Source organism: Sciurus vulgaris (assembly GCF_902686455.1).
Source record: "Sciurus vulgaris genome assembly, chromosome: 2".
In the NCBI taxonomy this organism is placed as follows: Eukaryota; Metazoa; Chordata; class Mammalia; order Rodentia; family Sciuridae; genus Sciurus; species Sciurus vulgaris.
In genome coordinates, this window is record NC_136462.1 from 49495644 (window position 1) to 49516872 (window position 21229).

The 21229-nt window shown below is 37.4% G+C and overlaps 2 protein-coding genes across 7 annotated transcripts in view; one reads left to right on the top strand and one right to left on the bottom strand.

The window, feature by feature from the left end:
* Nucleotides 1-3663: 3663 nt before the first annotated feature.
* LOC306653621 (uncharacterized protein) lies at nucleotides 3664-8202 on the bottom strand (the record flags this gene model as incomplete). Its single annotated transcript, XM_079126649.1, has 3 exons — nucleotides 3664-3771; nucleotides 4310-7928; nucleotides 8008-8202. The coding sequence occupies 2 exons, from the start codon at nucleotides 8200-8202 to the stop codon at nucleotides 7131-7133; spliced, it is 993 nt and encodes a 330-aa protein (XP_078982775.1). The 3' UTR covers nucleotides 3664-3771; nucleotides 4310-7130.
* FERMT2 (FERM domain containing kindlin 2) overlaps nucleotides 7760-21229 on the top strand; it is an 84282-nt gene continuing 70812 nt past the window's right edge. For 5 of the 6 annotated variants that reach the window (XM_079121074.1, XM_079121075.1, XM_079121077.1 and 2 more), the window contains exons 1-2: nucleotides 7760-7911; nucleotides 8297-8462. In XM_079121074.1, coding sequence (XP_078977200.1) covers nucleotides 8306-8462 — 157 coding nt within the window. In that variant the 5' untranslated portion in view covers nucleotides 7760-7911; nucleotides 8297-8305. The remainder of the gene's footprint in view (nucleotides 7912-8296; nucleotides 8463-21229) is intronic. The other variant, XM_079121079.1, reaches the window with a different exon arrangement.

The following is a 21229-nucleotide window of genomic DNA, read 5'->3' on the forward strand; positions in this document are numbered from 1 at the left end:
TTTGATTTTGAACTATTTTCCCCTTATATTTTCCTGAATCTTTATTCATGCACAGATATTCTTTATTTTGAAAAAGCACCTTTGCTTCTGTTGTCCATCCAATCTACATTCTTATTTTTTGCTTTCCTTTCTCCAACAAATTTTCCTTTTTCTTCTTTAATTCCTTGAAACCTGTTCAGGCAACTCTAGAACTGTCTCCTTCAAGGTTAACAGTGGTTTTTGCCAGTCACTATTCTCTCCTAAATTTTTCTGCATCATTTGATACTGCTGACCACCTTTTCTTGAACTTTTTTTTTTTTTGGCTTGCTTGATACTGGACTAACCAGATTTTTTTTTTTTTTTTCTTTTCAACTCTGATCCTTTCTTCTCTGTTACCTTAAGTGACTCTTCTTCCTGCTTTTGCTTCTGTCCTTCTGCCTTTCGGGAGCAGTTACCCAATAATCAGCCTCCCTTGGGGGCTCAAGCCATCCATTAAGGCTTCCCACTCTGGTAAGAATTTTTCTGTGTGACCTGATTCTCTCAAGCCTGATGGACTTATTTATCTAATTGTCCTCTAAATTTTCCCTCTGGATATAATGTTTTCACCCCAAGTTCCATACTTCTTTATAAAAACTCCTCATCTCTCCCCAAATCAGCTGCTCTCAACATCTGTACCTCCATTTCCCAGTTCAGTGGCTCCACTTGTTCTTTCATCACCTACATGTAAAAACCTTGAAGCATTTCTGACCACCTTTTTTTAGACCTAAATTCTAATCTCAGTTCTTCCACATGTTAGCTGTGAGGCCTAGAAATTACATAACCTGATAACCATCAGTTAACTTCCATTAAGTAAGGATAGTAGTTTAAAAAAAAAAAAAAATCCTCAGGGTTATCTTGAGGAACATTTAAAGTGCCCACATAGCACCTGGAACTTCGGAAATGCACAGAAGTTTTTTGGTAATTCTTTTGAAATCTCCTGCACCCACCCCAACCCCCACCACTGCCCCACCTCATGCATAATTTTACCAGATGAAGTTTATTTGAATATTGTTTTGGTGATGTACCAACCTTCAAATGGCTCTGGGGCTTTCACCTCAGAGTCTAACCTTCAATCCTCCCTCCTCTGACCTCCCTCTAGGCTGACTCCCCTTCCTCTCCCTCTATGCTGACTCCCCTTCCCCTCCCACCCCCTTTCTTTGACATTTCTTCCTTCTCCTGCCTGGTGAGCATGCCAGGCTCATGTCTGCCTCATGACTTCCCATACCACTCCTCCCCAGAGATCTAGCTCCATCCACTTCTTCAGGTCTGCTTAGCTTTATCCATGTTCTGTCTCTGTAGAACATTCCATGGCTGCATTAATGACCTTTCTCCCAGAATCTAGACCATCACAGTCCTGAAAATGGACCTGTACTTCACAGCGTAGCCTTGTATTTTTTCCTTCTTCCCCCTATGATTTTTCTATGAATGATTTTTAAAACAATAATAGCTTTATTGAGATATCATCACATACCATAAAATTTACTCTCGAAGGGTACAATTCTATAAATTATGCTATAGTCACAGAGTTGAGCAACTATTTCAGAACACTTTTATCACCCCCAAAATAACTGCACCAGTTAATATTTCTTCCACTCTCTCCTCATACCCCCTGCCTGGCTCCTGACAAACACTAATCTACTTTCTGCCTCTATGGTTTTGTTTATTGTGTGTATCTCACATAAATGAAATCATGTGATACTTGGCTTGTGTGTCTAGCTTCATTCACTTAGTATGATTTCAAAGTTCATCCATTTTGTAGCATGTATTTTGTGTGTGTGTGTGTGTGTGTGTGTGTGGTGCTGGGGATCACACCCAGTGCTTCACACATGATAGGCAAGAATGCATTGGTACTTCATTCATTTCTTAGGCTGAATAATATCCCATTGTGTGGTTATATACCACATTTTGTTTTACCCATTCCTTACTTGGCACACATTCAGGTTATTTCCATCTTTTAAATATTTTGAATATTCATACACAAATTTTTATGTGGATGAGCAGTTTTAATTCTCTGGGGTATATATGTAAGAGTAAAGTTACTGTGTTATAGGGTGGCTTCGTATTTTGTTATGTGGTAGCTATCACAAAATAGAATAAACTGAACTAGACATGGTTATGTACACCTATAATCCCAGCAACTCTGGAGGTTAAGGCAGGAGGTGAGTTTGGGACCAGTCTGGGCAACTTAGTGAGACCCTGTCTCAAAATAAAAACTAAAGAGGCTAGAGATGTAGCTCAGTGGTAGAACAACCTTGTGTTCAATCTCCAGTACCTAAAAATAATAACAATGATAATAATACCATAAACAGGATAGCTTATAATCAAAAGAATTCATTTCTCATGGTTCTGAATCCTGAAAAGTCCAACATCAATACTCTGGCAGATTCATCTCTGATGAGGGCACCGTAAGGCCCTCTAGTTATCCCTTGGGTTCTTTAATAAGGACATTAATTTCTTTTGTTGTGTTGTTGTTTGTTTTTTTATTGTTTGTTCTATTTAGTTATACATGACAGCAGAATGCATTTTGATTCATTGTACACAAATGGGGTACAACTTTTCATTTCTCTGGTTGTATAAGATGTAGAGTCACACCATTTGTGTAGTCATACATGTAAATAGGGTAATGATGTTTGTCTCATTCCATTATCTTTCCTTCCCCTCGCCCCCTCTCCTCCCCTCATTTCCCTCTACACAACCCGTTCCTCCATTCTTCCCTTAAAATATGATTTACAAATATTTTTTTCTGATTCTGAGGGCTTTTCACATTTTTGATGCTGTCATTTGAAATACGACAATATTTTTATAAAAATTAAATTTAACTAGTTTTTTAGTTTTTTTGTTGTTGTTGCCTATGCTTTGATGTCTTATCTAAGAAGTCCCTGTCTAATCCCAAGATTGCAAAGATTTAGTCCTGTTTTCTCCTAAGAATTTTATAGTCTTATCCATTGTTAGCTAATTTTTGTATAAGATGTGAGGCAGTAGTTTCCTTTCACTCTTCATATGTAGATATCATTTCTGATGTTTTAAATATAAGCCTCCTGCATTAAACAGATGTTCCTTAAGAGCTCACCACATGTTATACACCTAAATATTTATCTCAGTGTCCAACATTGCTATGCACAACTAACTACCACATTGTTATGAGTGTGTATGAACATTTCATATTTTTGTCAAGGTTCAGAATATTTTGCAAGATATCCTGGTATTCAGACTTAAATGAGGGAGAACAAAAAGGTACCACAACCCACAAGATTTTGTAGAAAAACCTTTCTGTGACTAAAGCAATAAATGCAAGCAGTGTGTTTCTTAATCCCTGAAGTACAGATTTCATTGTTATCTTGGTATATGTGAAAACAGATCTATGCTTAACAAATCTTCCTTGTTTCTTGATTGTCAGTCTTTTTTTTTTTTTTTTTTCCACTTTTTAACAAGGATGAACCCTTTCTATCAAAACGGGCTCTGAAGCCTTCCATCCCATTCTTAGTTCATATTCCACTCCCCTTGATTTCTGCCTCCTTGGTAGTTTTATCAGTGTGTTCCATTTTTGGCAATCCCCAAAACAAAGAAGGAATTCTGCTCACCTGGTACTTGCCAGGAATAACTCATTACATTTCATCTTGCTGGCTTCAAATCAAATTTTTAGTGCCCCCCCCACATTCATGCTCATACAAAAACTTCTCTAATTTTCTCCTACCTCCAACCTCTCTCCTTCTTTTAAGCATTAACCTTTTAGAAAGAAACTTTTTAGAAATCCTGTCTCAAAATAAAAAAATAAAAGGGTCTGGGAATGTGGCTCAGTGATTAAGTACCCTGGTACAAAAAAAAAAAAAAAAAAAAAAAAAAAAAAAAAAAAGGAGGGCTCAAGAAAAGAAAAAAAGGGCTGGGGATAGAACTCCATCATAGAGGGCTGGCCTAGAATGTGCAAGGCCCTGGGTTCGATCCCAAGCACTGCAAGAACAACACTGAAAAAGCAAAAGCCCAACGAACAAAAATAAAACAACAACAAATGGCTGAACATGATTCCTGGCTTGTGGGCATATTGGGAACTGCCAGATGCCTCTAATAGAAAAACTATCCAGCTCAAAAACCTATTTTGGGGGTTGGGGTATGGTTCAGTGGTACAGTGCTCGCCTAGCACATGTGAGGCCAAGGGTTGAATCCGCAGCACCACATAAAAATAAAAGAAAAGGTATTGTGTCCACCTACAACTAAAAAATAAATATTAAAAACAAAAAAAAAAAAAAAAAAAAAAAAAAAAAAAAAAAAAAAAGAAAGAAACTTTTTAAAACACTGCATAAGTAGGCTCCAGGAAAAAACTAAGGATCACCAAACTCCAGGCCTGCATTTGACGGCAGATCTGTGAGGTATCATTTGGTCTAAATCTAAGTCCAGTGCTTGGGACCTTATTTGGATATTGCTGCTTTCAATGCTTGAGCTGTTCTTCCAAACACTGGAGTTCTCAGCTACTTTTCAGTATGATGTAAGTACCACAATTATTGCATGTCTTAGAGGTTTTCTAGTGGGGGATTTCAGATAAGATTCTACATTTAAATACATTTGAAAATGTCAGGTGGAGGTAAACATTTAAGAAATGTACTTGAAGACCTCACTAGATAAAGTAGGAAAAAAAAAAAAAATCCCAATTTCAGAGACTTGAGACTGGCTCCTCTTTAATGTTCAAAGCAAGCAGTAATTTGAAATACTCAGAAGGCCTGAAAAACCCAGCCGCACCCATGCTTATTTCTCCAATGGTACTTCACTTGGGGTCCCTACCTCCCTCTGCATCGCATTGTTCATGCATTCTGCTGACATTACAGCTAATAAAGTCTCTTCTAAAGTTATAATTGAGCTATTTCAAATGATAATAGGACAGTTATTTACAATGGTAAACTCACATCACTACATGTAGAAACATTCATTCTGTGGACAAGCTTTAAAGATAGAAGAGTTGAGGGCTGGGGCTATAGCTCAGTGGCAGAGCGTTTGACTAGCACACGTGAGATACTGGGTTTGATCCCTAGTACTGCATAAAAATGAACAAATAAAGGCATTCTGTCCATATGCAACTATGAAAAAAAATTTTAAAAAAGAGTAGAGTAGTAGGTGGTATGGTGGAGGAATGTTTAGAAAGTAATTTTCACTGAAAAGTAAGATAATAACCAGATTGTGAAAACTGATTCTTAAAACTAGCTTCTGAGCCATGACAGTTAACTTCAATGACTTTGTCAAAGAAAAGGGAATATTTAGAAAGGACATGGGTATTTTTGGTTCTATAAAGCCATGTTTAAGAAGCTGTAGTTACTGGGAGCTTACTGGAACACAGGTCTTTAAGGTACAATTCTTGTGCTCATACTCAGTTCCATTTTAAATCTCTACCCTACCCTCCTAAGCCCTAAACCTCCACCCAATCCCTCACCTTTTCCTTGTTTTGTGCCACTTGGAATGTTTGCTATCTCATCCTTATACATTGCCATAAATCTTTTAGGTATACGGTGAGGAAATTAAAAAACAAGGTAAATTCAAAAAGTGGAGTTCTCTCCAATAATGAGCTATCTCCCTCCACCAGATTGATCTACTCCTTCCTACTGATTCTTTGACATTTGTGTTGACTTGGTACCAGCATATTTTCTATTTTCTTTGTGTCCACCTATTTGTAAATTTGTGGTCAATGCAAAGACTTTGTAGTTCCTATTCCTATTATTTAGGAATACTAAAATCACAAAAGGAAACCTCTGGAAATTCTGCCCAAGAATCCAGTAGTTGTTCTACCCATTGTGTCTATCATTTGAATACAATGTAATGTACAGAGAAATTGTGATGCTGGATGCAATTTCTTTTTTGGGGGGGACGGGATGCAATTCTTGATGGTGACAGAAAAGTACTAGATGCAGAGTTTTTGAGTTTGTACAAAATAAAGAAGAAAAAATTTTCCCATGACCTCAACACCTAGATAGATAAACATTTGGTGTATTTTCTTCCAGTCTTTTTCTTTTTTTCATATTTAAAAACAGATGAGCTCTTGGTTTTACAACTGCATGTACAGTTTTGTACATTTTTTTTTTTACCCTAGCAAGCGATTCTTTAATTAAAAAAATTTCCCCATATATTTTCAACACCATAATTTACATAAACCCTCTTTCCTGCCTGGACATTCATATTGTTTCCAAGTCAATGGAACATCCCTGAGTAGAAATAACTGGAGAGTGGTAAGGCTAGAGAGAAGGCATCAGTTTCTCCATGATGACTAGCTAAAATCACTATAGTGGTTTTCCCTATTTGCGTGTGTGTGTGCGCGTGTGTGTGTTATGCGCGGAAGCGCGCCAAACCTCTGGCATCGGACTGCATGTTGCATGTCTTTGCTTTCACTCCTTTATGGGTCCCACCCCTTTCTTGAGCCTCTACCCTCCTTTCCTAGTTGCCTTGATGAACAAAGGGTTATTTGCCTGGCAGATTCCCCTTCCAAGTGTTTGAGACAATTTGAAAAGACCATCAACCTTTTGAAATTGGGGTTTTGTATCTTATGTTAAGAAGTTTTTGTTTTGTTGTTGTTGTTGTTGTTGTTTTTTCCTCTTGCTAGCGTTTGCCAGCAAGTTTCCCTGGTTGTTTTTAAACAGTGCCCTCAACACAGGGCTGTGACAGTAAGTAGGGGAAGTGGAAATGGGAAGCAGAAGGTCCGTTCTCCATCACCAGTTAGTCTTCAACAGGTAGTGTTTTCTTCCCCTTATCTGCGGGCACTGTTCCAGAGCTATTAAAATTCCTTCAAGGTGTGGCTGCGGATGAGGTAGAGGATGCACATACATCTAAAAACGTTAAGACGTTTGGCTCTAAATTGCAGATAAAAATGCACAAATACCTATAAACTGCTGGAAAGGCTGGGGAAGAGGTTTCCCCCACCTCAAGTATGAGCGTCGGAGGAAGTATTTGACTCGCATCTGGTTGGAGATTCCATCCGAATGGGTCAAGAACGCATGCAAACTTGGGAGTCCAGTAGGAGTTGCTGATAATGCCGGACATTGCTTGCAAAGCAAATTTGGTGCTTCACCTCCCTCTGGGTTTTCTCATTCTTTTGTGGGAGGTTCACGGAGCTGGCTTGGGCATTTACCTTTTAAAGTTTATATATCCCAGACTCTTTCCGACTCCCGGGGTGCGGCACCTCTCGCCGCCCGGGACTCTTGGACTCGCTCCAGGCATGGGGAAGGGGCGGGAGGACTTTGATCCCGAAAAAGACCTTGCCCTGGGAATTTCCTGTGGCTATTTCTCACGGACAAGCCCCCTTCTCCTGCTGGAAGTAGAGACACACTGCCGCGGGCCCCCGCGCCCCGTGCGCGGAAAGGCGCGCCCGCCGCCCACCAGCGCCCAGGCCGCCGGCACTCCCCTCGCTCCCCCTCCTCAGGTCCCGCAGCCGAGAGCCCGGATGTTGGATTCCGTCCCTGCGCTGGGTCCTTCATTTCCATAAAAGGGCAGCACTCCTCTGGGCTGAGATTGCCTCGGCCGCCGCCGGCGCCCCCGCCTCCCCCGCGCAGCTCCCACCCCGCGGGGCGCGCCACTGCCCCGCCCGTCCCGGGAGTCCGCGCAGCCCCCTCCCGAAGCGCGACCGCAGGGAGGGCGGCGGAGGGCGCGAGTCCGGCGAGCGGCTCTGGGCGGCTCTGCGCGGCGGAGGAGGAGGGACAGGCGCGCCCAGCCCCTGCCGGACTCGGGCTGGGGGGCGGGGAGAGAGGGGTGGAGCGCGGGGAGCCAGGCGAGGGGCCGCCACGACGGGACTCCATTAGCCGCTCGGGTCGCGAGGCAGCCCTTCGCCGGCTGAGGAGCGACGCGGACGCCGCCACCCCGCTAGCTGCCGCCCCCGCGCCTGTTGCCGCGCCAGCCGGGGCCGGGGAGCGCGAGGATCGCGCGGTGAGGGGCCGGCTCGGCTGGGATCCGAGGGAGCGCGGGTGGGGAGGAGGAGTGCGGAGCCCCAGGCGGCGTCTCCCCCGGCCGAGGCGCTCAGGCCGGCCGGCGGCAGGTGAAGCCGCTGCGGTCCGCTAGGCGGGAGCGGTGTGGGGCGGGCGGGCGGGCGGGCGGTGCCGGGGCCGCCGAGGGCCGAGCGGGGCAGGGGCGCGGGCGCGGGCGCGGAGTGCCGCCGACAGCCTGGCCCCGCAGCCGTCGCTTCCCGAGTTTGCGCGAAAACCCCCGTGTCTTCCACATTCTCCTACCCTGCGGCCGACTCCTCCAGTTCAGTGGGATTTGTCTTCCTCTGGGGGAGTGACGCTTACGAGAGCCATTTCCTCTGCGCTCGCAGGAAGGAGCCATGGCTCTGGACGGGATAAGGATGCCAGATGGCTGCTACGCGGATGGGACGTGGGAACTGAGTGTCCATGTGACAGACCTGAACCGCGATGTCACCCTGAGAGTGACCGGGGAGGTGCACATCGGAGGGGTGATGCTTAAGTTGGTGGAAAAACTCGGTGAGTAGCGTGTCCCAACAGCGTCAAAGTAACGACTTCCCAGAATTGAGGGGGAGGGGTGGAGATGTAAGACGGGGGGAGGGGCGGGTTCTGGAAACCTTGGCATCCCGAAAATGTTTTCTTTTTTTTTTTTTTAATGTGAAAATCTGTCAGTATTTAAGCAAATAGACCTGTTTCCCTTTGCGTCTTGTTTAGTTTTGTTTCTCTGAATTTTCATAAGGTAGCATTTTGAGCCTCCCAGTTCTATAGGCTTAATTGCGTAGTAACGGGAGGCAAGGGAACTCTTAATTCTTTACCTTTGCCGACTTCATGTTGAAAGTAATGAGAAAAGTGTGCAGGTGAATGTTGGGAGGTTGATATTATCCATTTCTTCAGTGTACCTGATGTTGGTGACTTTGGTATTGAGGATAATGCACGATCCACTTAAGAAAAGTATTGGAAAATGTGGAACTACTGTGGTCAGTATGAAGTTTCTGTATTTGAACTACTACGTGATGGAGTGCATTAAAATGTTCCAGTCATCCACTCTTACATAGGGGTGGGGCAGTGCTTCACAGGCTTGGTATCTAGTCTGTGCTCCAAGTAAGCTATTTCGAGCATTGAGTTTTGTATTAGTAGCAAACCAGTGAAAGAACTGTATGTTAGACAGCAAATTTTATTAAATTGATTTGAGGTTGGTAGTATTTTCATGAGAACAAATATATACTGGATTGATTCTAACTCAGTTTTAAATAATGGGATACCTTACAATAAGAAAATTTTGCACTGTACGTTTTATTTGTGATGAAACCATTTTCAACTGGAAGACTCAACTAAATAGATGAGATAGAAAATTTTATCTTAAATGCTTAAGAGGACTGCCTTCCTGAGCTTATAAAAGACCTTCTGTATATATAATGCAGTTGTGATAAAGTGGTGTGTGTGGTATTGTCTTTTTAGGCTGGAGCTTTTTGTTTTGTTTTGCTTTTTTTAAACACCATATTCTACAAGTCACTCTAGAAAAGCAGAGAAGCAGTTTTTAGTAGAAATGTATTTCTTACCAAGAGAATATTGTATACTTAGATGTAAACTTACTGAAATAACAGTCTAATACAATTTGCAAAATAAGGTGGAATTCATTTAGTTGGACTTGCTTTGTACCCCTGCAGGAGGTTTAGTTATTGAAGAACCAACTGGAAGCTCCTTACAGGGTAGACTCCTCCTTAGAACTATGCATTGTTTGTGTCCCTGAGATGTAGCCCAGGAAAGAGAGCTCCTAGATAACTCTTTAAAAATTAGATTTTGCTAGTTTACCCAATTAACTGTCTGTTAACAGTTTTTTATCTGGTTTGAATAGATCAGTCACTTTTCACAAAATATTTTTGAACCTTTTTTGTTCAACATTGTTGTGAAATTACTTAAGGATGAAAATAAGTATAATTGCTTACATGTCCTTTGTTCTCTAAAGAAAACAAGCTTTGTGTCAGAGATTGCCTTATGTTTGCTAAGTGGACCTTATCAATGCATTGATTTCAATAGATTTTTTTCATATTGCAACAAAAATAGGTATTGAAGGTGAATGAGACAACTTAAAATTCTCAAAAGCCAGGCTATAATGAATAAATAATGGTTTCTACTATATTTATATTGCATTGATTTAACTATTTATTATGAAATCACAGTCATAAATAGCAATATAGAGAATACACCATTTGTAGATAGAATTGATGTTAATTTTAAGTGACTATAATTATAATTCAGTGATTGCATTTTAATTTTTTTATTCAGAGAAAAGAAACCTAACAAGATAGGAGGTGCTATGCATATTAAAATTGCATCATTCTTGAATTGAACCAGTTCTGATCCCTTCTGTGTCTAAGTTCCAAATAAAAAGTGCTTGCCTTTTCAGCATAAATCTGACTTTTCTGAGGGGTAAAAATAAGCTAAATGTATTTTTCCCCTTATTTTTAGGATTAGGTACTTTCTAAAAAAACTATTTTGTTACCTGTTGGCAAGTAGTAGAGGAGAAATTTAGGTAAGACAGCTTTGAAAATATCCAAAAACCAGGCTAGTCAAATTAGAAAAGAATTTTGTAGTTTTTCAGGTTTGTCTAAAACTGGAATGACCTGCCCTGGGAAGTCCTGGGTTGTATCACTTGATGGTATTAAAGGGCAGACTGGATGTCTTCTTGTCAATAATGGCTAAAATAGATCAAAGCAGCTTGCAGAGGCTAGATGAGGGGGTTGAGATCATGGTAAGAATGAAATGGCACAGGGTTTGGTATCTCAGAATTACAAAGCAGTGATGGACAATTATTGAAATCAGGCCACTATGGCCATGGAGCAGTTAATGACTGAAGGTGTGGGAGGCAGTGTTCACCTGCATCTTTAGGCTCCAGCTGCCTGTCTGGTACCCTTCCCAGTCTCATTAGAGGGTGTATGAATATCAAAAGCTTTATGTATTAGGTTATCTTCCTGTATAATATTCAGTAGTAGCAATTCCCTGGAATTGCTAGATCTCAGGATGACCCCTCCCTTCAACATGATATTAAAATTTTGTGTGCACATGTGGAAGTTTGTGGGAAGAGGCTACTTTGCTTTCATTAGATTCTCAAAGATGTCTGTGATCAAAATGATTATGACACAACTATACAGTTTAGCCTTTGAGTTTCAGTTTTATTGTGAGGCTACAGTGTTCATCCCAGACTGGGACATTTTATTTAAGACAAAAACATTTAAATAATGCTTCCTTAGTATGTGTCAGTAATATCTTTGTATTTAATTGAAATTTTACAAAAAACTTTCGCATTTCAGGTTAAGATCATTAAAATATGATTCTTAGTTTATACTGATTCAAAGATCTGAGTGTTCCCTTTTAATTCTTAGTGTAAACTCATTTGTCATTTTGCATTGACCTTTTAAAAGACAATTAAAAGAGTGTGCATATTCTACAAATAAGTGATCTTTAGGGAATTATATCTATGCAAGAGAAACTTTCATTTGTGACAGTCTAGGCTAGTTTTAGACAAAAGATTTTATCATTGATCTCCTCAGTGCTCAAACCTGATCCTGAAGATGAAAGGTTGTTGTTTTCGTCTATTCTTTAAAATCCATATTGGGAGCTTTAAATAGAAATTTTAAATCTCACTGCAGTTTTTGTTAAACAAATTTCAAACATAATGTTTTTAAAAGAAAAACCATTAAGGAGAAGAATTATGAAAATAAAAATCAAAGAAAATTATAAATTAATTGTATTGAAAAATAAATTTTGTAAGGAAAGGGCTCAGTGTTATGGGAATCCTCTGGAAGTTATTGAGAAGTATTAAAGAAAGCCAGTTCTACACAGAACTTAAGTAGCATTGACGGTTCTAACTCCCACAGAGATGCTTAGTTTTGATACTCACTGGATTTGTTCTCTGAGTTTTTATATCACTTTATAAAATTATTTTCTAAAAACTTGTATATGCAATTAAATTTCTATAAATTTTTCTATAAAAATTCATTCTAAATGAAGAGTAAGGAATTTATAGTAATGTGGTGTGTACTGAAGGGCAGTCTAACCATTCAGTAGTTGAACCTGAGAAAAATTGACTAGATGACTTCTGAATTTCTTGTAGCCTTGATTCTATGAGTAGGAGGAAGGTTGAAGTTGGGTTAGATCAGGTCGAATAGAACAGAGGGAAAATGCAATTTGGGGGACTCAGGAATAACTAAAAAGAAATATAAGGAAGTGATTTAGAAAAGTTGAGGATTTTGTTTCTCTGTGACCTTAGAAAGAATTCATCCCTGCTTTAAAGTATGTTGTATCCTCACCATATAATAAGGAAATAAAATGTGTTGGAGTTCCATGTTAAGATCAAATTAGACTGTGAGGTTAGCACTCATGACCTAAAAAAGAAATTTTAATCAAATTACCATTAAGATTCCTTAAAGTAATTGTTAAGTGTGCTGTATATTCTTTGCCTCTCATAGGAGTGCAAAATATCTAATTGTTCCTTCGGGAACTCCAAAAATAAGTTTCTTTAGTTGAGCATCAGATGAAGAAGTTGGCTTACATTAGGGACTTCGCGATATACATACACATACACACTTTAAACACTAGGATCAGAGTTTGGCAGAATGCACTGAGGGAGAGAAGCTTGTGAAACTAACTGGACAGCTCCCTTCTCATACTTGGGCTTAGCTAAGCTCCCTGGGGAATGCCTATGCTTAGTCAGTGGAGTAGCATCATGCTGTTGAAATCCTCTGCTTTCCCCTTTGAGAGCTTTATGGAATGAATTCATGGAAATTAAATGTCTACATAATGCACCCTTCCTGCATTCATGGTGAAATATATTAAGATTATAAGAAAAATTTAAAAATCTTTGAGGATAGGGTGGAAGAAACACTAAAACAGTAAAATTATATTAAAGAGAATTGGGTCTTAGTTAAATCTGTTAGCAAGTTTACTCAGTATTTCAAACACTGTAAATGATCCATAGGAACTGAATATTGAATTTTATGTTTTTTAAAAATAACTCCTTAAAAATAGAGGACGGTACATAAATTTTAATACCCTTAAAACACCTAATAAAACATTAGGTATTCCTGGGTACATTATATAGTAGTTGTGCTTACCCCCTGCCCACCCTGCCCCACCATATTTTATACCCGGTTTTTAAAGTAAAATAGAAGTGGGCTGGGTGCCATGACTCATACCTATAATCCCTCTGGAGGCTGAGGCAGGAAGATCAAAAAGTTTGTGGCTAACCTGGGCAATTTAGTGTGACCCTATCTCAAAATAAAAGAACTGGGAGTGTGCCTCAGTTGGTAGAGGGCCTCTGGGTTCAGTCTCCAGTACTACAAATAAATATTGTTTGATTCTAACTAGAGTTAATTTATTATGGATATGCTGAAAAGAATGTCTGTTTTATTCAGTTACAAAAGACTTTATTGGAAACATCTTAATAGCTTTTGAAGAAAATTTTGAAATTGAAATTTTTTTGAAGAAAATAAAGTTTTAACTTTTATCTTCAACTTTTTTAAACTTTCAGATTTCTGAATTTAAGAATAATTCAGTGAACACTATAATTATCTAGATCACTTGTTAGCATTTTGACATTTGATTTCACTATATACAGTCATCATGCATCTTTTGAAGCCACTTGAGTAACTTGGAAACATTATAATCTTTCATCCTGAAATACTTAAATATGTAAAACCTAAGAACAAAGACCTTCTGTATATTTATAGTGTACTTAACAAATTCAGGAAATTTAACATTGATTTGATGCTACCATCTAATACACATCTGTATTCAAGTTTTGTCCCATACTGGCTGTTTTTTCCATCCAGTATCTCACTCCACTTTTTAATTGTCACAAAATTGACCTCTTAATCTCTTCTAATATACAGAATTTTCACCATGTCTAGAATCCTAGAAGAGTGTGTAAGCAGTTTGTTTATATTACATTAAGGGTATATGTAAAATAACAGTATTTCCAGACTTAACAGACATCCCGTAGAACAGTTCCTACTGTTCAATCTTTTAAGCCATTGTTTTACTTTTTTAAAAGAAGGTTCTTTTGTCGATGTGAATTTCACTTGAGAATACGCACACACACTTTATTGTAGTGGTCTGCTCTAATTCAGAGCCTCACACATGCTAGGCAAGTGCTGTACCACCAGGATACATCCTTAGCCCTTCACTTAATATTTTTATAGATTCTCTTTCTATTCTTTATCTTTAAAATTTAGTGTACTTTTTAGTTTACTATTAGATAAGCTATTGATAATACTTATATTTGATTGGTTAATTGATCGAGATCAAGTCTTGCTTTGTTGCCCTCCTGGTATTCAATTCTTGGACTCAAGGATTCTCCCACATCAGCCTCTTGAATAGCTGGGACTACAAGAAGACACCTGCACCCAAACCCAGCTATTGATAAATATTTTTACATATCATTGGTTATAGGTTTCACACAATTTAGCTTTCCTCATACTGTCTTAGGTGCTAATGGATACACAGATCAGTACAAAAAAATGTGTTGCCTAATTTGCCAGATTTAATGTCAACTTCTGGCCTGGCACTTAGTTTGTATAATTCTTGGAAACCTAAATCCAACCTTCTGAGTGGGTTTTGACTTCTGTAAAATTTTTGTAGGTTCTGGTGAGAATTAAATGAGATAATATGTATTAAAGTGCTTTATATAAACCATTAGTGCTACACAAATGAAAGTGACTACTTTCTCAGTAGCATTAAAAGTATCTGAGTGCCTGGTTTGCGGGGGGAGGGGTGCACCTGCATTCTCAGCAATTCGAGGGGCTGAGGCAGGAGGATCATGAGTTCAAAGCCAGCCTCAGCAAAAGCACTAAGCAATTCTGTGAGACCCTATCTCTAAATAAAATATAAAATAGAACTGGGGATGTGGCTCAGTGGTCGAGTGCCCCTGAGTTCAATCCCAAGTACCAAAAAACAAAAAAGTATCTGAGCATATTAAAGTGAGGAGAAAAAAGAAGGTTAAAATGTAATCTAGAATATTTAGTAAGTTCCAGCTAATACTAGCGGGGAATTAGACTCCTCAGAAGGAGGACTGTTTTATGTTCCCACTCCCTAAACAAGGAGAAAAATAGCTATCATTCCACTCTTTCCCCTGCTTTCAAACACACCTGATTCTGTAATGTAACAGAAGAGCTATTTAACTGCTGTTTTCATGAGATTTCTGAAATGCAGTGGACCAATAAGTGGATGATGGTATTTCAGGGATTTGAAAAATTTATAACCATGAAAGCTCCAGTAGCAAATTAATTCTCTACTTAACATGTTTTGTAAGAGTGATTTTTTTATTCATTTACAACAAATGAATGATATAAAATTGTTTCTTGGCACATGAAAACATTGGGCCTATTTAAAAACTAATGAAAGTAATTTCAGGAAGAAAAGCTAATGTGTACAGTGTTACAGAAATAAAAAATAATGCTAATACCATGATACATTTTTTAAAAATATACATACTGTGTAAAATAAGTACCCTGAGAGAATATTTTAAAATAATTTTTGTTTTTTCAAGTTAAGAGATATGATATTTAGCTTGGATTTGTGGTTACAAATCCATACCCATTATAATTCATTCTTAACAAATTATTTGCAGGATTATGGCATAATTTTCCTGTTAATGTTTTTCTTAAGGTCATGCTTATGAGGTATAATTTACATAGAGTAAAATTTATTCTTTTTAGTATTATACTGTGGGTTTTACGAAATTTGCAATCATGTAAAACTACCACAGTCAAGGTATAGAATTTTTACAATACTGCAGAAAGATTTCCTTGTGTTCCTTTTAATCAGTCCAGCCCCTTAGTTTCCAGCCCCTGAATACCACTGACAGTTTGCCTTTTCTAGACTGTCCTGTTTTTAGAACTGTACAGTGTAAACAGCTGCATGAATTTATCTTGTTTACTTAGCACAATACATTATAGATTCATTCATGTATTTGTGAGCCTTAATTTTTGTTATTGCTGTTAGTCAATTAAATGGACATAGGCCAGTTTTATCCATTCAGTAATTGAAGAATTTTTGAGATTATGAATAAGGCTGCCATAAACATTTATGTGAACATATATTTTCATTTCTCTTAGATAACCACCTAAGGGTGGGATTGCTAAATAGGAATGTACATACTGAAAGTTTTAAGAAAATGCAGGGCTTTTTGCAGAATTACCACATCATTTTGCATTCCTATCAGCCTTGTATGAGAGTTCCAGTTGGTTGCAGTCCTCCCCAGCACTGAGTATTGTCAGGGTTTGTTGTTTTAACTGTTCTGATAACCAAGAGGTGGTATCTCGTGATTTTAATTGGCATTTCTCCAATGACTAATGAAGCTGGGGAGCTTTGTCACTTGCTTATTTGCCATTTTGCATATTCTTAGGTTAAATGTCTTCAACACTTTTGTGTTGAAAGAAAAAATGTGTTTACTTTCTTGGTGAGTTTTAAGAGTTCATTATACAGTCTAGATACAAGTCATTTGTCAATTCTGTGTTCCCTCTCTATTTTCCACTTTCTTAAAGAGCAGAAGCTCTTAATTTTGATGAAGTCTAGTTCATCAGTTATTTTCTTTTCCAAATTGAGCTTTTTAAAAATATATTACATATAGCAATGTCTTTGCTTAAACAGGGTTGAAAAATTTGTCTTATAAATTATATGGCATTTGCAAATAAATGGAGGCAATTGGAGAATATCATGCTAAGTGAAATAAGCCAATCCCAAAAAACTAAAGGCAGAATGTTTTCCCTGATAAGTAGATGATGATATTTAATGGGGGTGAGGGAGTGAGGAGTGAAAGAAGAATGGGGGAACTTTAGGTTACATAGAGGGAAATGAGAGGCAGTGGGGTATGAAAAATGGTGGAGTGAGACAGACATCATTAACCTATGTACATGTATGATTACATGAATGGTATGAATCTACATCGTGTACAACCATAGAAACGAAATGATGTACCCCATTTGTGTACAGTGAATCAAAATGCAGTCTGTAATTTTTAAAAATAAATAAATATTTAAAAAATAAATTAGTTTATTTTTATATTTTAAAAGAAGGAATATATGAGGAAGAGTAGTCTTTATCAGAATGTAAACAGTTGCATTATACCATTTTAAATAATTTCATTATGCCTACTTAAAACAATTACAATTTCAAATTTGGAAAAAAATTAGATTTTAATTTTATTAATATTTTATGATTGATTTCACTAGAAAACCTAAGAGTTTTAGAAATATAATCATAAAAATAGACCTATAGGAAAACATCTTTAAATAAGCAAAGAATGATTTCTGGGTTTAATGGTATAGAAAGAATTAGAGGTAAATCTGTTTCTAAATCTTGGCCATTCATCCTTGCATATGCAAGGTTTTTTTGCCTTGTTCCCTTCTCTTTGTAATGTTTAGTATGTTAAGATTCTTTGGAAATTATTTTTCAAATATGGTAACACTCTGCCATATCAAAAATAATATATAAAAGTATATATAAAAACAATATATAGAAGTACTATCTTTAAATAAAGACAATATCTGCAGCTACACACAAGGTGGTACACTCCTATAATCCCAGCAACTTAGGAGGCTCAGGCAGGAGCATCGCAAGTTCAAAGCCAGCCTCAATAACTTGGCGAGGCCCTAAGCAACTTAGCAAAACCCTGTCTCAGAATCAACAAGCTGGGGATGTGGCTCGGTGGTTATGCACCCCTGGATTCAATCCCTGGTACCAGAAAACAAGAAGATATCTACAACACTACTATTATAGATAAGAGTCGGTATTCACATTCAATTCAATATTGAAAATGTTGTACTTATTTATTTGTAGTAACTGGTCTAGAGTTATGTAGTACGTAAATGTTTTAAAAGTTAATTAAAAATGATATCTTACATTTTTTTCAATTTCCGAAATTGTTTTTATGTAAGGTAGTGTTGTATATGAAAGGGAAAAAGAGAGAAACAGTAAATGAGAGGTTTTCATTTGGATTTCCTTTCATGATTCAGGTTTCATATTCATCCACTATTTAGATATATAAAGACAGGCCAATAACAGTGTATCCTTAGGTAACCTGGGCACACTTTTCAAGGTTACTGAACTGATAACCACTAGTCCAGAAGATGTGACATTTATTCAAGAATCTGTAATGAATCTTTTCTCAGCCCTCTTATTTTTATGCCATCTTGTAATTTAAAAACACATCAGACATTTTAAAGATCAATTGTAATTTTATAGCATCAGTGTAATGATATTTTTGATGTCTTTTTCTTAATGGAATACTCAGTTATGAATAAAACACCAATAAAGTGCCAGCATTATTGATTGTAGATGAGGTTGTCTGTTGGATAAGTCCTCCCAGCTTAATGGTCCTTAATGTAGTTCTTGGGTTCAAATTTAAGAATTTCTTAACATTTGAAATTAAAAATAACTTGAAAAAAGTAAATGATTGTGTATCAATTTTAAAAATTATATGCAAGGTGGTAATGGATTCTGTTTCTGTGGTAGAATGCTCTGGGTATGAAGCATAGACTGAGGGGCAGCCCACCTGTGTCAGAATCCTGATTGTACCATATATTACTGCATGACGTTGGGCTCGTGTGACTTATTACCTACCTGTCTGTGCCTCTGGTTTCTCATCTGTAACATGGGGAAAATAATAATAAGGCTTATTTTAAGAATTGAGTTTATTAATACATTTGAAGTATTATTATAGCTGGGTACACACCTGTAATCCCAGCAACTGGGAGCTGAGGCTGGAGGATCATGAGTTCAAAGCCAGTTTCCGCAACAGCAAGGTGCTAAGCAACGCAGTGAGACCCTGTCTCTTGATAAAATACGAAATAGGGCTGGGGATGTGGCTCAGTGGTTGAGTGCCCCTGAGTTCAATTCCCAGTACCAAAAAAAAAAAAAAAAAAAAAAAAAAAAACCAAAAAAATAGAATAACTGTAATGATGATACAGTTCAGGCTATTTTAGTGGTTTGAAAATTTTTCCCTTCTGCTGAGCTAGAGAAATAATATATTTTATAAAACATTGAGAATGTGTCTTATGTAAAATTAAGCAGAAGAGTACCAAATTATTCTTTGTCATTTTAGGAATATATGTATTATAATTTTGTTTTGCTGCCTTGCGTCACTATTAGTTGTAAAGAAATATAAAGATGTTTTAGAAGCTATCAATTTTGTGCTTTAAAATATACAAAACTATTTATAAACTGTGCTAACATGGAGAGAACTTCCATAAATTTAGTATTCTAATTAGAGAAATGCCTCCTTTCAAAGGTAAACTTTGTGAGTGGTTAAGAACTTAGTCTAAGACATGCCACTCAAGTACTTACATATGATATTGGGCAAGTTATGTTACCCTCTCCTGGTTATTTAATCTCAACTTTAATTTACTTATTTCTTGGAGTTGATGTATTGACTAAATATGGTGTTAAAAGAATTAACAGAATCTCTGGTAGCTTGTAGGGTGACTATACTAAGGTCAATAAAATGTTATTCTTCAGATACCCTTCAAATACTAGTATCTTTTAAATATTATAATTCCAAACATAAGTTTGAATTGCAGTTTTAAATATTCTAACTGAAATGTTTACCCTTTTGTCAAAACTGTTTTAGGAGATTTTCTTTTGTCATTCTGTGGAATGGCTGTGAAGTCTCTTAGTAGCTTCCCTAAAGCCATAGTACCTGGGTTTGAATACTGGTTTCACTACATAAAAACTTTACAACCTTGTGCCAAGTTTCTTAACATCCCTGATTTAGTTTCCTTGTAAGTAAAATGATGCTAACAATATGTTGAAGGTTCAATGCTGGTACATGTGTAAAGATAGAATTTGTTCTTGGCATGTAGTAAATAGTAGTTATAATAATTGTGATTTTTTGAGAATTCTGTTGGGGCTAGGGACATTCCACTATTAAGTATCTTATGAGTTTGGGAAATAAATGTCTTAAAGAACTTGAAATAGCAAAAAGAGGTCTTAGGGTGAGATGGGACATGTAAATATTCTTGCATGAAGATAGTTGTCAACACTCAGGCTGTAGTTTTGGTAGATTGTAGAGGTATATAGCATGAGACTTGTGTGGGGAATAAGATACGTGATCTTGACTTTATTAACAGTAGCAACAGCTAACACTTGTGGAGGACCAGCATTGTTTCAGGTACTGCAGTATAGTCCCTGTTCCTACTGTGAGCAGTTTTCTAGTAACAAAATGAAAACAAAAGATTGCCTTGAGTCAATAGTCTGGTTGAGAAATGCCAAATGATTGGCACTTGACTACAGGAAGCTGATGGAGAATTAGAAGCTTGAATAATGACTGGCCTTATTTGAAGAGAACCAAATTGAAAAGTTAGGAAGAAAGGCATTCTGGGTTGGGGACCGCAGCATTTTTAGTGTATTGTAGATTAGTTTGGAGAAATAGAATATTGCTTATGAGAGCAAAGATATAATTGAGTGCAAAATGATACTCGCTTATTCTTTGATTTGTTCCTTCACTCACCCACTTAATATTTCAAATAAGAACCTGCTGAAGGCCAGAGACTATATTATAATCTGAAGTGAACAAAATTAGCCTATTCCTTATCCTCATTCAACTTGCAGTCTTAGGGGAGGATATTCTTTAAATAGTTATTGCTATAATGTAATGAATGTTATAGAAATTGAAATAGTTAAGGAAGTAGATACTGGGTAACCTGGCCTAGTTTATAGGAAAGGGTTCTGGAGGAAAGTGGCCTGAAGGTATTAGAATTTGTTAGTAGTTTCTGAGAAAAACTTAAAATGTCAAAGCCAATTAAATATTCTTACTGAATTGCTTCATTTTTGAACCATGAATGAACTAGTGCCTTTGAATACTTATAAAATAATTTAGCCCTAAATCTCATGAACTCAAACCCTGTCTTCTGAGAATTATGATAGTTTGAACCAAATGAATAGTAGGCTTTCAGGACTGAACAGTGTTACCCACTCTTGGGAAAAGACTAATTGGCAAACCATCTATCTCTTTGTGTATTCCCTGTAATGGTATTCATGGCCTATGTGATCAGACAAAGCTTTTCAACTACTTGAGTATATGTTGTATCAGATGATGCATTGAAATTAATAGACATTTTTATTTTGAATTTGTAACTTCAAAAGACTGTCAAATTTAGAGATCTCTTTATTTTGTTTTGAAGAATGTGGAAGAAATAATACTTTTTTATTTTTTATTAGTTTAGTTTCATGGTCTGCTATAGTTTCTTAGGTTGCTATATTAAATATCATAGCCAAAAATGTTTATTTCT